Raw genomic sequence first — 12,382 nt, forward strand, 5'->3', positions numbered from 1 at the left:
AAGAATGGACCCGAGGAGGGGCTGCACGTAGGGAGAGGCACAGGCCCACTCTTCACCCTGAGGTGGGGCTGGAGGCCAAACAGGCAGAAAGAAGAGGCAGGAGAGACTGCTGTGAAGTCCGCAGGCTGGCAGGCCAGGACCATCCAGGGTCTCGCTGGGGATTCCAGACTTGGTCTTGGAAGGGATGAGACAGAAAGGAATTTTAAACAGGGGACTGAGTTGGTCTGATTTTCTTGGAATGTGAAGCATTGTACATACCATCAAGATTCACTGCAAATCACAGACCATCCTTGTTGAAAAGTGGTGAAATTAGACATTTTAAAAAAAGTAAGATGTGACCTAGGTTTCCAGAAAGATAGAAGAGTCATCCTTCACACTCTTGGAGCAAAGAATTTCATTCTCCACTAGAACAAACATTAGGAGAAAATTTATTTGTAGAGGATAAAACAGAATGATGAGAACTAAGTAGGCTCAATTTATCAAAATGCATTCATGCAATGCATCCTTGAATGGCTTTTGCAAAATGAAAATAATACAGCTTGATTTTTAAAAGGCTGCCCAGCTAATTTCATTGTTCTTGCAAATCTAATCAAGATTGAGTCAAAGCAATGAAAAGTTAAGCCAATAAGAGCTTATAATACAGCCGAAGGTGTATCTTCATGAATGTCAAGAGTCCAGGTTGCGGGGAGGGCTCCCACCCCAGGGGGTGTCAGCACAGAGGCTCACACAGTCCTTGGCAGGTCTGCTAAATGAATTAAGAAAAAGAAGACTGCTACAAACCACAGTTTCCTTTACCCTAGAATATCTTTGGGTGTTAACAGCATTTACACTTACATGGGATTAAGCAATTTCCTTCCAATTAGGGAACGAGGCACAGTCTGAGGAAATACATTTCATCTGGGGTCTCCACACCACTGGCAATCCCTTCTGGCAACCCAGGGGACAGGTGGGAATTGTACTATTAACCTTTAGTATCTAGGACATTCACTTAAAGAAGCATCAGAAGGAAAACAACAACTGTTGTTAGGGTTTGAGAAATCTGGCAAATTGCTGCAGTTTGCTGTTAAAAGCCTTTACATTCTTTGTCTCATTTACAGAAACCTCTTGTAATTAGGCTTGGAAAGGTGTATCCCATGTTTATGAAAACGACTTTGTGAAAGGTCCTTCCTGAGGGTCCTATGGGAAGCACTCCGGCCCATCCTTCGTGGGTGGCCAGCTCTCTGCCACACTGTCCCCGCCCTTCTTTCTGGCTGAAAGAAGTTGGGGCTCAGGACCTTCTTCTAGGTCAAGGTCAACACCCGGTTTGAGGACAGGACTCTGCCCCCTGCGTGACCGCACCCCCTGCACAGTGCAGGGAAGATCACCACCCACCAGCAAGCGGCAGATACAAAGTGTCAAGTGGGGCAAGGAAGATAAAACCAACTGCAAAGCTGTCCCCAAAAAGAGACTGGGAGGAAGTCCCCGCGGCTCTGGAGCCGCCTTTCGGGCAGGGAGGCCGTGGGCGCCGTCACCTCCTGGAGACATCTTCCTGGCAGGTGCTGCGGGTTCTCAGCGAGTGACTGACGCACAGGCCACTCCCTGCGTCCATCCCAGCTCTGCTCAGGGAACACGCTTGCTGTCCTGCCAGGTCCAGGCGGCCGAGGGAGACCCTGAGGCCAACTGAGAGCCCCTCCTGGGGCAGGCTGGGCAGGGCAGAGCACAGCACGGCTGAGGGGCTATCCTGGATTTGATGGAATCCAGTCTGGGCCAGCCCACGGCTGGCTGGAGGGCAGGGGGTCCCGTCCCTGTGTCCATCTGGGAGCTGGTTCCTGCATGGCCTCTGCCTTGGCTGGTGGCTCCTGTGTGGGAGGCTGGGCCAATCCCTGGTTTTTGCAGCTGGGCTTCGTCTTCTCTTAATCCCTAGTTAGCTGGGCCTTCTCGGAGGACCTGGCTGCACTGTGATAACAGTCTGTACACATCCATCTGACCCACCTGCACGCCTGCAGGACAGCTTCAGAGAGACCCACAGAGTGCTCAATGTTAAAATGGTAATGAAGGTAATGAAATGATACAGGTCAGAAATTGGAACTACATAAAGGAAAAGAAGGGCACTGGAAAAGGAATAAATGGGGGTAAAGTAAAATCTTTAACCTTTGTGGTTCTAAACTGATCTCTAACAATGATGGGTTCAGTGTTATGCCTTGTAAGTGAAGTGAATGACAGCTGTTACAAGGGACTGAGGGAGAGACTGATAATGTGGCTACACCCTGAAGCAGGCAGTGTTATCTGAAAGTGGATTTGACTGGTTCTAAGTGTACATTGCAAACTCTAGGGCAACTACTAAAATTTTTTTCTAGAAGTATAATTGACATACTGAGAGGAGAAAATGGAATCACATAGAATGCTCAGTTAAGATGAGAAATGGCAGGGACTTCCCTGGCATCCAGTGGTTAGGACCTGGCACTTCCACTGCCGAGGGCCTGGGTTTGATCCCTGGTCGGGGAACTAAGATCCCGCCTGGTGCAGCCAAGGGGGAGAAAAAGATGAGAAAAGGCAGGAAGAAAATGGAAAACAAAAAAAGAAACAAGAGCAAGGAACAGAAAACAAATATACGTATGATAGATCTTAACCCAATGATATAAATATTCACTTTAAATGTGAATGGTCTAAATATAAGAAACAGACTCTTAAGAGCAGACAAAAACTGTGAGCCATCTCTACGGTGTCTACAAGAAATCTGCTTCAAACACAAAGACACACAGAGATGAAAAGCAAAGGGATAGAAAAAGGTATATTATGCTCATGCTAATAAGAGAAAACTGGAGCTACATTAATTTCAGACACAGCCGACTTCGGAGCAAGGAAAGGCATCAGGGATCGAGAGGGGCGTTACCTCATGGGAAAGGGGTCTGTTCTCCCAGGAGACGTATCTGTCCTTAATGTGTGTCTGCCTAACAACAGGCTGCTAAAACCACGTGAAGCCAACTGACAGAACTGCGAGGAGAGAAAGAGACCCATGGCTGTATTTTACTGGTTTTTTTTGTTTTTTTTTTGCGGTACATGGGCCTCTCACCATTGTGTCCTCTCCCATTGCGGTGCACAGGCTCCGACACGCAGGCTCAGCGGCCATGGCTCACAGGCCCAGCCGCTCTGCGGCATGTGGGATCCTCCCGGACTGGGGCACGAACCCGCGTCCCCTGCATCGGCAGGCGGACTCTCAACCACTGCGCCACCAGGGAAGCCCACGGCTGTATTTTATATATTGTGTTTGGAGACTTCAAGTCCCCTTACCAGTGACCGACAGATCCACAGGCAGAAAATCATAAAGACATAGTTGAACTGAGTAGCACCTTCCCCGGTTCTGACTGATGTTTACAGACACCTCCATCCGACAAGAGAAGGACACACCTTCCTCTCAAGCTCTCATGGGACATTCATCCAGACAGACCACATCCTGGGTCACAAAACACACCTTAACACATTTAAAGGTATAAAAATCATACTAAATATGCTCCTAAACCACGATGGAATTAAACAGAAATCAATAACAGAAAGGAAACCCCCCAAATATTTGGAGATTAAACAACGCACTTCTAAATAACATGTGGATCAAAGAAAAAATCTCAAGAGAAATGTAAAAATACCTTGAACTAAATGAAAACAAAAACACATCAAAACTTGTGGGATGCAGCAAAAGCAGTGCTTAGAGAAGTTTACAGCACTAAATGTAAATATTTGAAAACATCTAAAATAGATAGTCTAAGCTTTCATCTTAAGAAACAAGAAAAAGATAAGCAAACTACAACACAAAGTAGGGAGAACATAAGCAATAACAAAAATTAGAGCAGAAATCAATGACATTGAAAACAGGAAATCAGTAGGAAGAAATCAAGAAACCCAAACGTTGGTTCTTTGAAAAGGTCAATAAAAATTAATAAACTTCTAGCTAGGATAACCAAGGATAAAAGAGAGAAGAAACAAATTATTTATATCAGAAATGAAAGAGCGGCCATCATTACTGATCCCATGGATCAGTAATAAAAGGACAATAAAGGAATAATTAAAAGGATAATAAAGGAATGTCAGAAATAACTCTATGCACCCAAATTCAATAACTTAAGTGAAATGGACCAATTCCTTGAAAGACACAATCTGCAAAAACTCCCACAAGAAGAAACTAGTGATCTGAATAGGCCGAGACCTACAGGCACACCTCAGAGATACTGTGGGCTCGGAAGACCACTCACCACAAAAAAGCGAATACTGCCATAAACGAGTCACATGAATTTGGGAGGTTCCCAGTGCATATAAAAGTTATGTCTACACTATACTGTAGTCTATTAAGTGTGCAATAAATACATTAGGTCTAAAAAACCCACTTAATTAAAGAATACTTAATTGCTAAACTAGGCCGACCATCACCTGAGCCTTCAGCAGCCATGCTGTTTTGTAACAGTAGCATCAAACGCCACTGACCAGATCGCCACAGCAAGCGTAGTCATAATGAAAAATCTGAATACTGCACAAATTACCACAACGTGACACCAAGACACAAAGTGAGCAAAATGCCATTGAAAAATAGCACTGAAAGACTTGCTTGACACAGGGATGCCACAAAACTTCAATTTGTGCAAAATGCAGGATCTACCAAGCTCAATAAAACAAGGTAAGCCTATATTAAAGCAATTGAATCAATAATTCATAACCTTCCAAAACAGAAAGCACCAGGCCCAGATGGGTTCACTGATAAATTCTATCAAACGTTTAAGAAAGGAATTATACCAATACTCTATAATTTCTTCCATGAAGATAGTAGCAGAAGGAATATTTCCTAACTCGTCCTCTGAGGACAGCATTCACCTAGTACCAAATCCAGATAAAGACATTACATGAAAGGAAAACTACAGACCAATATCTCTCATGAACATAGTTACAAAAGCCCTTAACAAGATATTAGCAATCTAATCCAACTATATAAAAAAAGGATTATACCATGACCAAATGGGATTTATTACAGGTTTATAAGGCTGGTTCAGTATTTAAAAAATCAATTACTGTAATTTATCATATCAACAGACTAAAGAAAAATCATATGATCATATCAATAGATGCAGAAAAAGTGCTGGACAAAATCCAACACCCATTCATGATAAAAACCCTCAGTAGCCTAGAGGGGGTTTCCACAACTTGGTAAAGAAATTTACAAAAAACCTACAGACAGAATAAACCAATAAAGAAGTTATGTGATTTAGGAAAGAATGAATCGAACCTAAAGATAAATAGAAGGGAGGCCCAGGACAATAGCTGACAACAGAGCAACTAGTCAAGATTGGTTCAGAGGGACAGAAGGCTCCAGGAGGGAGATTACAAAGGAAAAGGATGACTCCAAAGATTTGTCACCGTTTTTTGAGAATTTGGGAGAAAATCAGGGTGTAGGGCAGGCAGTGCTAGGAAAATAAAAGTCAACGCAAAGCTCCATGAAGAAAACCGTAGAAGAAAGGAACTGGAGTGTGTAGACTAGTTCAGCTAAAAGTGTTTATATAATCATAATAATGAAAATACCATTTTTAAAGATTTTTTTCATGTGGACCATTTTTAAAGTCATTATTTAATTTGTTACAATATTGCTTCTGATTTACGTTTTGTTTTTTTGGCAGTGAGGCATGTGGGATCTTAGCTCCCCCACCAGGGACTGAACCCACACCCCTTGCACTGGAAGGCAAAGTCTTAACCACCAGACCACCAAGGGAAGTCCCAAAATACCATTTATTGATTTTCATCTTTGAGGATCAACCTGTAGACAAAGTGCAAGGCTTTATGGCTACAGGACAGTATTGACCTTAGCAACACACAGAACCAACTGCAGAGGAAGGAAGAGAGCAGTAGGAGAAGAGCAGGGTTCTTTTCCTTCAATGTGTGGAATAAAGAGATTATCTTTAGCAGAAAAGACAACAAACAAACAAACCCCCTACAGCTAACATCATTACCTAATGGTGAGAAAGAAAGTTGATGCTTTCTCCTTAAGAGGAGCAACAGGGCAAGGAAGTCCCCTCTCACTGCTTCTATGCAACCTGGTGCTGGGAGTCCCAGTTTATGCCAGAGGCCAGAAAAGGAAATAAAATGTATACAGGTCGGGAATGAAGAGAAACACTCTCCTGTCCACAGATGACAGTTTTCTCTGTAGAATATCCCAAAGAATCAACAACAAAAAAATCTAGAACTACAAACATGTTTGTAGCTAGGTTGTAGGATACAAGGTTAAAATACAAAAGTCAACTGCTTTCCTATATACTAACAATAAATGAGGGAATTTGAAATTAAAAACACACAACACCATTTACATTAGCTAAAATAAATGAAATACTTAGGTATAAGTGTAGCAAAATATGTACAAGATCTATATGAGGAAAAGTACAAAACTCTGCTGAAAGAAATCAACGGTGAGATATTCCATGTTTACATACAGGAAGACTCAACAGTGTTAAGATGTACATTTTTTCTAAGTTGCTCTACAGATTCAACACAATCCCAATCAAAATCCCAGCAAATTATTCTGTGGATACCAATAAACCGATTTTTTTTTTTTTTGCGGTACGCGGGCCTCTCACTGCTGTGGCCTCTCCCGCTGCGGAGCACAGGCTCCGGACGCGCAGGCTCAGCGGCCATGGCTCACGGGCCCAGCCGCTCCGCAGCATGGGGGATCCTCCCGGACTGGGGCACGAACCCGTGTCCCCTGCATCGGCAGGCAGACTCTCAACCACTGCGCCACCAGGGAAGCCCCCAACAAACCGATTTTATAGTTTATGTGGAAGAGACAAAGACCTAGAATAGCCAAGACAATAATGAAGAACACGCTGGAGGACTACACACACCAGCGCTGCCATAATCAGGACAGTGTTGTAGCAGTGAGAGAACAAATAAGTCAGTGCAACAGAATAGAGAGCCTAGAAATAGACCCACATAAATATAGTCGACTGATCTTTGACATTTCAATAGAGAAAGGACAGCCTTTTCAACAGTGACAGAACAACTGACAAAACACATGGGAAAAAAATGAATCCAGAAGGACCTTACACCTTTCACAAAATTTAACTGAAAATGGATCATAGACTTAAGTGTAAAATGCAAAACTATACAACTCCTAGAAGAAAACAGGAGAAAATCTGGGTGACCTTGGATCAGACAACAAGTGTTTAGATTCACCAAAAGCACAATTCATGAAAAAAACAAGTTGATGTTGGACTTATTAAAATTAAAACTGGTCTGCAGATGCTGTTAAGAAAATGAAGAGACAAGCCAAGGACAGGAAAAAATATTTGCAAAAGACCTATCTGACAAAGGGCTGTTATCCAAAACACATGAAAAAACTCTTAAAACTCAATAAGAAAATGAACAACCTGAATAAAAAATGGACCAAAGCGCTTCACAGACACCTCACCACAGAAGATATACACATGGAAAATGAGCACGTGAAAGTCGCTCCACGTCACATGTGGTCAGGGAAACGCAAACTAAAATAGCAATGAGGCACCATCACACACCTGTCAGAATGGCTGACAATCTAAAGCCCTGCGAACACCAAATGCTGGTGAGGACATGAAGCACAGGGGATGCGACCTGTCGCAGAGCTCTGCTCTGGGGGCACGAGGAGGACTTTGCTGGCCCAGCTCTCCCTCCACTGCCCAGGTGTCGCTCCACGGGTGCTGCTGGCCAGAGACCCTCCATCAACACTGCCCTTCTCCAGAGAGGCCACAGTGGACACTGGATCTCTCACCGTGGGCCACGCTTCCCGACACTGCCCTGTGGTCATACTGTCTGCGCCGGGAGGGCCCAATCTCAGCCTCAGTTCTGTCCCTCGGAAGGGTTACCTTCTCTGGAGGGAGCACAGCTTCTTCCTGGTTCTGCCGCTGCTCTCTACTTATGATCATGGCCCACATGAACACCATCTGAAACAACAGGAATACACCCAAAGAGCGGAAAATACATGTCCACCCAAAGGCCTTACATGAATATTCACAGCAGCATGAATCACAGTATCAAAAAAAACGTGCACCAACTGATGAATGTTTAAACAAAACAGGGTCTACCCATACAATGGAATGCTCAGCCACAGAAGGGAACGCAGCCTGAGAAACGCCTCGAAAATGTTCTGCTGAGTGAAGGCAGCCAGAAACCAAGGAGCACACAGTGCAGGATTCATGTGCGTGAGTGTCCACGAGACTGAAGGTAGGGAAGCAGAAGCCAGGGGCTGGGCGGGGACGGGGCATGACTGCGGACAGACACGGGTTCCTCTCTGGGGCTAGTCAGTGGGTGTGCTTGCACAACTGTGTGAACACACTAGAAACAGCGAGCTGTACACTTTAAAAGGGTGAGTTTCATCTCAATGACACTGTGATTGAAAAACAGACTGCCACTTTGTTTTCAAAGCCACTCAGATGACAAAAGCCAAAATGTAAAATAGGAGGTGGTTGCACAACCCTATAAATGGACTGCCACTGAGCTTCTCACTTTAAAATGGTTAAGTTTGTGTTCTGTAAATCTCACTATAAATTATTATTTTTAAAAAATATTAGGGGCTTCCCTGGTGGCGCAGTGGTTGGGAGTCCGCCTGCCGATGCAGGGGACACGGCTTTGTGCTCCGGTCCGGGAAGATCCCACATGCCGCGGAGCAGCTGGACCCGTGAGCCATGGCCGCTGAGCCTGCGCATCCGGAGCCTGTGCTCCGCAACGGGAGAGGCCACGACAGTGAGAGGCCCACGTACCGCAAAAAAAACCCCAAAAAACAAAAAAACAAAAAAAATATTAGGGTCTTCAGAAAACTCGGGTCTTCTCTCTGTCCCTACAAGTGTCTACACATTCTCCTCTGCTTGCACCTCTGTGCTTCTTACTCCCTGGCTGCAGGTAAGAGTGGGTCAGGTTCCAAACCCTCCTCAGGAAGCCAGCTCTTCAGGTGCACTTTCTCCTAAAATGGTGCTTCGGGTGGTGGCGATGCCTGCGGTCTCCTAAAGCCAAAGTGGGAGGGGTGGGGACTGTCACTTGGGGGCTGCTTCCTCATCCTTCCCTGCTCTGCGCCCGGGAGCGACCCCGCTCTGAGACAGGTGAGGGGATGGGAGCCTCTCGGCGGCCAGCTGGAAACCACAGGCTGTGGACAGGCTGCCTGAGACTGCTCGAGTTTGGCCCTCTCGGCCTCCAGCCTCGTGGCCACCTTCCCCCGTGCTCCTCCAAAGAGCAGCGCAATCATCTTCCTGCCAACAGCCAGCCCCGGCTTTGCACCACAGTCGATCCATTCGTGGTGCTGAAAGAATCGCTTCATTTAAGACAAAAATCTGACCATCCCACCTCGTTAACACGGCCGGGGACGGCAGAACAGCACAGGGCCAGCCTGCCCACGACAGCCCCGCTCCGCCAGCACACGAAGCTCTCACGGCTGCCCGGCGTTCTCCACGTGCCCTCTCCTGTCTGCAAGGCCTTGACCAACTCTGCCAGAGCAATCCTGAGGGCCCTGGCGCCCCACCCTTGCCGTCACTGCCTCCAGCCCCCAGCCAGCCGCCTGCCGTCCGGAGCACGGAGCACTGAATGTCCGCCTTCGCCACCAGCTCATTTACTCCTCAGCAAGGCTTTGGGGTCAGTCCTGTTATCCCTGTTGCAGAGATGAGAAAGTGGGGACCCGGACACAGGTGACAGAGCCTGACTTCTTCAGGACCACCAGGCTGTAGCAGTTATGTTTCGGTACTAACGGTAAAAGGAAACGCAAAGAAGGGAAAATCCAAACGGCCTCAACACAATGAACACGTGCTCAATCTCACAAGCACACAGGGACTGTGGATTCAAGCATCAGTGGCATCACAGCTTTTGCTGTTCATAAAAACCACAGTGGGGTTCAGGAATCTAGTGGTCCAAGGGTGGAAGAGACAGGCCCTCAATGTTACTTTTGGAATTTCTGTACTTTTTGGAAATTAATTCAGCAAATTGCTTTCACAGACATTCCTGCCCTCCGTCCATGTCTCGCTCCCCTGTACTGAATTTGTTACCCTACCTGTCAGTTTCCCTCCTGACTAATCCACCTGCAGATCTACTTCCTTGCCCTGTTTCACCCCCCACCCTGGGTGCCACCTGAGGCCGCAGCCCCTCCGGCCCCTCCAGATGCCCCTGCAGCCTCTTCCCAGACTCTGGCGCTTATCCACTTGCCCTGTCAGCAGCCTTTGTAAGCCCTGCTCTCCTCCTGCCCCCACCCTGCACCTGACCAGCCCCCCCTCCCCTGCCATCTCGGCTCAGGGCTCCTGTCCGTGCCTCCTACAGGTGAGGTCCTGGCGACAGGCACTCGGAGCACGCAAGGCTGCCGTCCTGTCTCTGGTCGCGTCTTTGTCACGCATCCAATGTCAGGCACGCAACAAATACTCGATGAACAAATGAGCAAATGAATATAAGGTAAGTGTGATACTTAAGGAAATACAAATAACTCTTCCATCAAAATCGACTACCCACCTTGGACGCTGCAAATGGAGTTGACCCGAGTGACAGAATCCAGCTCATCCAGCCTCACAGGGCTCGTCAGCTCCCAGACACCAGAGGCCACACCCAGGTGGGGCTTTGGAAGCAGGAGGACAGTTCGTCCAATACAAACAAGCTGACCTGCCAACAGAGACACTTCAGATTATTGCAGCTCTGAGGTTTGAAACAAGTGAGTTCTCCTGCCAATAGAGATGTGTCCCCTGCCAGCCACCTGGGAGCTGGGGGGACTGGGGGAGCCAAGGGCACCACTGTGCGGCCCCTGTGTGTCCAGAGACACGGCACCGTGCAGAAAGGAAGCCCAAAGCCTTGTGCACTAAGCTGTAAGAGCACACAAACACTGCGTTCAAATTCCATTCATAAAGGCAAATCCTGTGTCATGCAAGTTATATACACTGAAAAATATACAGTCTAGGCAGGATCCTACTTTGATTCCTGGAAAAAAGTACTGACTAATCTAAGCATACAGTTAGGTCTCTGTATCTGCAGGTTCTGCATCTGCAGATTCAAACTAGCACGGATTCAAACAACGGTGGATGGAAAATATTTGGAAAAAAAGTTCCAGAAAGCAAAATCTGAATTTGCTGCACACCGGCAAGTATTTACACAGCACTGACATCGTATTAGGTATCGTAAGTGATCTGGAGAAGATTTAAAGTGCGAGGGCTTCCCTGGTGGCGCAGTGGTTAAGAATCTGCCTGCCAATGCAGGGGACACGGGTTCGAGCCCTGGGCCGGGAAGATCCCACAAGCCGCAGAGCAACTAAGCCCGTGGGTCACAACTACTGAGCCTGCACTCTAGAGCCCGTGTGCTGCAACTACTGAGCCCATGTGCCACAACTACTAAAGCCCGTGCTCCACAACAAGAGAAGCCACCGCAATGAGAAGCCCACTCATGCCAACAAAGAGTAGCCCCCGCTCGCCGCAACTAGAGAAAGCCCATGCACAGCAACGAAGACCCAACACAGCCAAAAATAAATAAATAAATTTATTTTTAAAAAAAAAAAAGGGAGGATGTGTGCAGCTCATATGCAGATACCACCATTTTACAGAAGGGACCTGAGCACCTGCAGGTCTTGCTGTCCGCAGAGGGGTGGATACTGAGGGACGAAAGCACGTGTTTAAATGTTCTAGCTTTTCATTTGTTTTAAAAAGTGATGCGCCAGGCAGTGGCTTCAGGTGGCTTCTGCACCTGTAAAGTGTGACCCCAACAGACCACCCTTGAGTGACCACTGGCATCTCCTGCTGCTGTGCCGGCACTGCATGCAGGGGGTTCTGGTTCTGTCCATGTGGCCATCACAGGGGTCTTGTCCGCAGTGGACTTCGGAATGGGGCCTGCATTTCCAGAGCAAGACAGAGGCATCAAGAATCCACAAAGCCATTTTCTGGCATCTCTCAGTCACCACATCAGAGCCGTCAGTAAGAGGAAAGCATACCCTGGTCTCGGAGAGCATCCCTGAAGAAGAAGCTCTTGGAGGTGGCCTCAGAGAGCGTGTCCCGGACTTCCTGGCCCAGCACGCATGAGGGGGCCACGCGCACAGGCATGGTTTTGGGGAGACCCGAGCCCTCGTCCTGTGTTTGCAGAGTAACATCGGTCACCACCAGCCACAGCTCCCTTGGCTCCAGAAGCGAACTGTTTACCTATAATTCAAAGACACAGTCAGGCTGTTAACTTAGAAGCTTTTCTTAGAGCCAAAATTATTTTTTAAAAGCAATAATCTTAGATGATTATTATTAACACTAACAATTTCTGATATCATTTCAATAAGTATTTCAAAACATGCAATAGCCTTTGTGTGTCTTGGTCAGCAGCCCCCAGGACACGGCTGAGCCCTGTGAGCTCCCACCTTGCAGCTGGTTTAAGGGCTCCTTTGCAGGGGGAGACCTGCCCATCC

At 46.9% G+C, this 12,382-nt stretch overlaps 1 protein-coding gene across 8 annotated transcripts in view; it reads right to left on the reverse strand.

Moving 5' to 3' along the window:
- SPIDR (scaffold protein involved in DNA repair) overlaps positions 1 to 12,382 on the reverse strand; it is a 393,663-nt gene that overhangs the window by 41,742 nt on the left and 339,539 nt on the right. For 6 of the 8 annotated variants that reach the window (XR_016388576.1, XR_016388575.1, XR_016388574.1 and 3 more), the window contains 2 exons: positions 11,924 to 12,128; positions 10,465 to 10,611 (listed from right to left, as the gene is read on the reverse strand). Coding sequence is in view for 4 of the 8 variants with exons in the window: in XM_022556901.3 (XP_022412609.1) it covers positions 10,465 to 10,611; positions 11,924 to 12,128 (352 nt within the window). In the remaining 4 variants the exon portion in view is untranslated. The other 2 variants (XM_022556905.2, XM_022556904.2) reach the window with 2 other exon arrangements.

The sequence above is a fragment of the Delphinapterus leucas genome, chromosome 17, assembly GCF_059928025.1.
Source record: "Delphinapterus leucas isolate spDelLeu-1000000601 "Yukka" chromosome 17, BTC_Dleu_Yukka2, whole genome shotgun sequence".
Classification (NCBI taxonomy): Eukaryota; Metazoa; Chordata; class Mammalia; order Artiodactyla; family Monodontidae; genus Delphinapterus; species Delphinapterus leucas.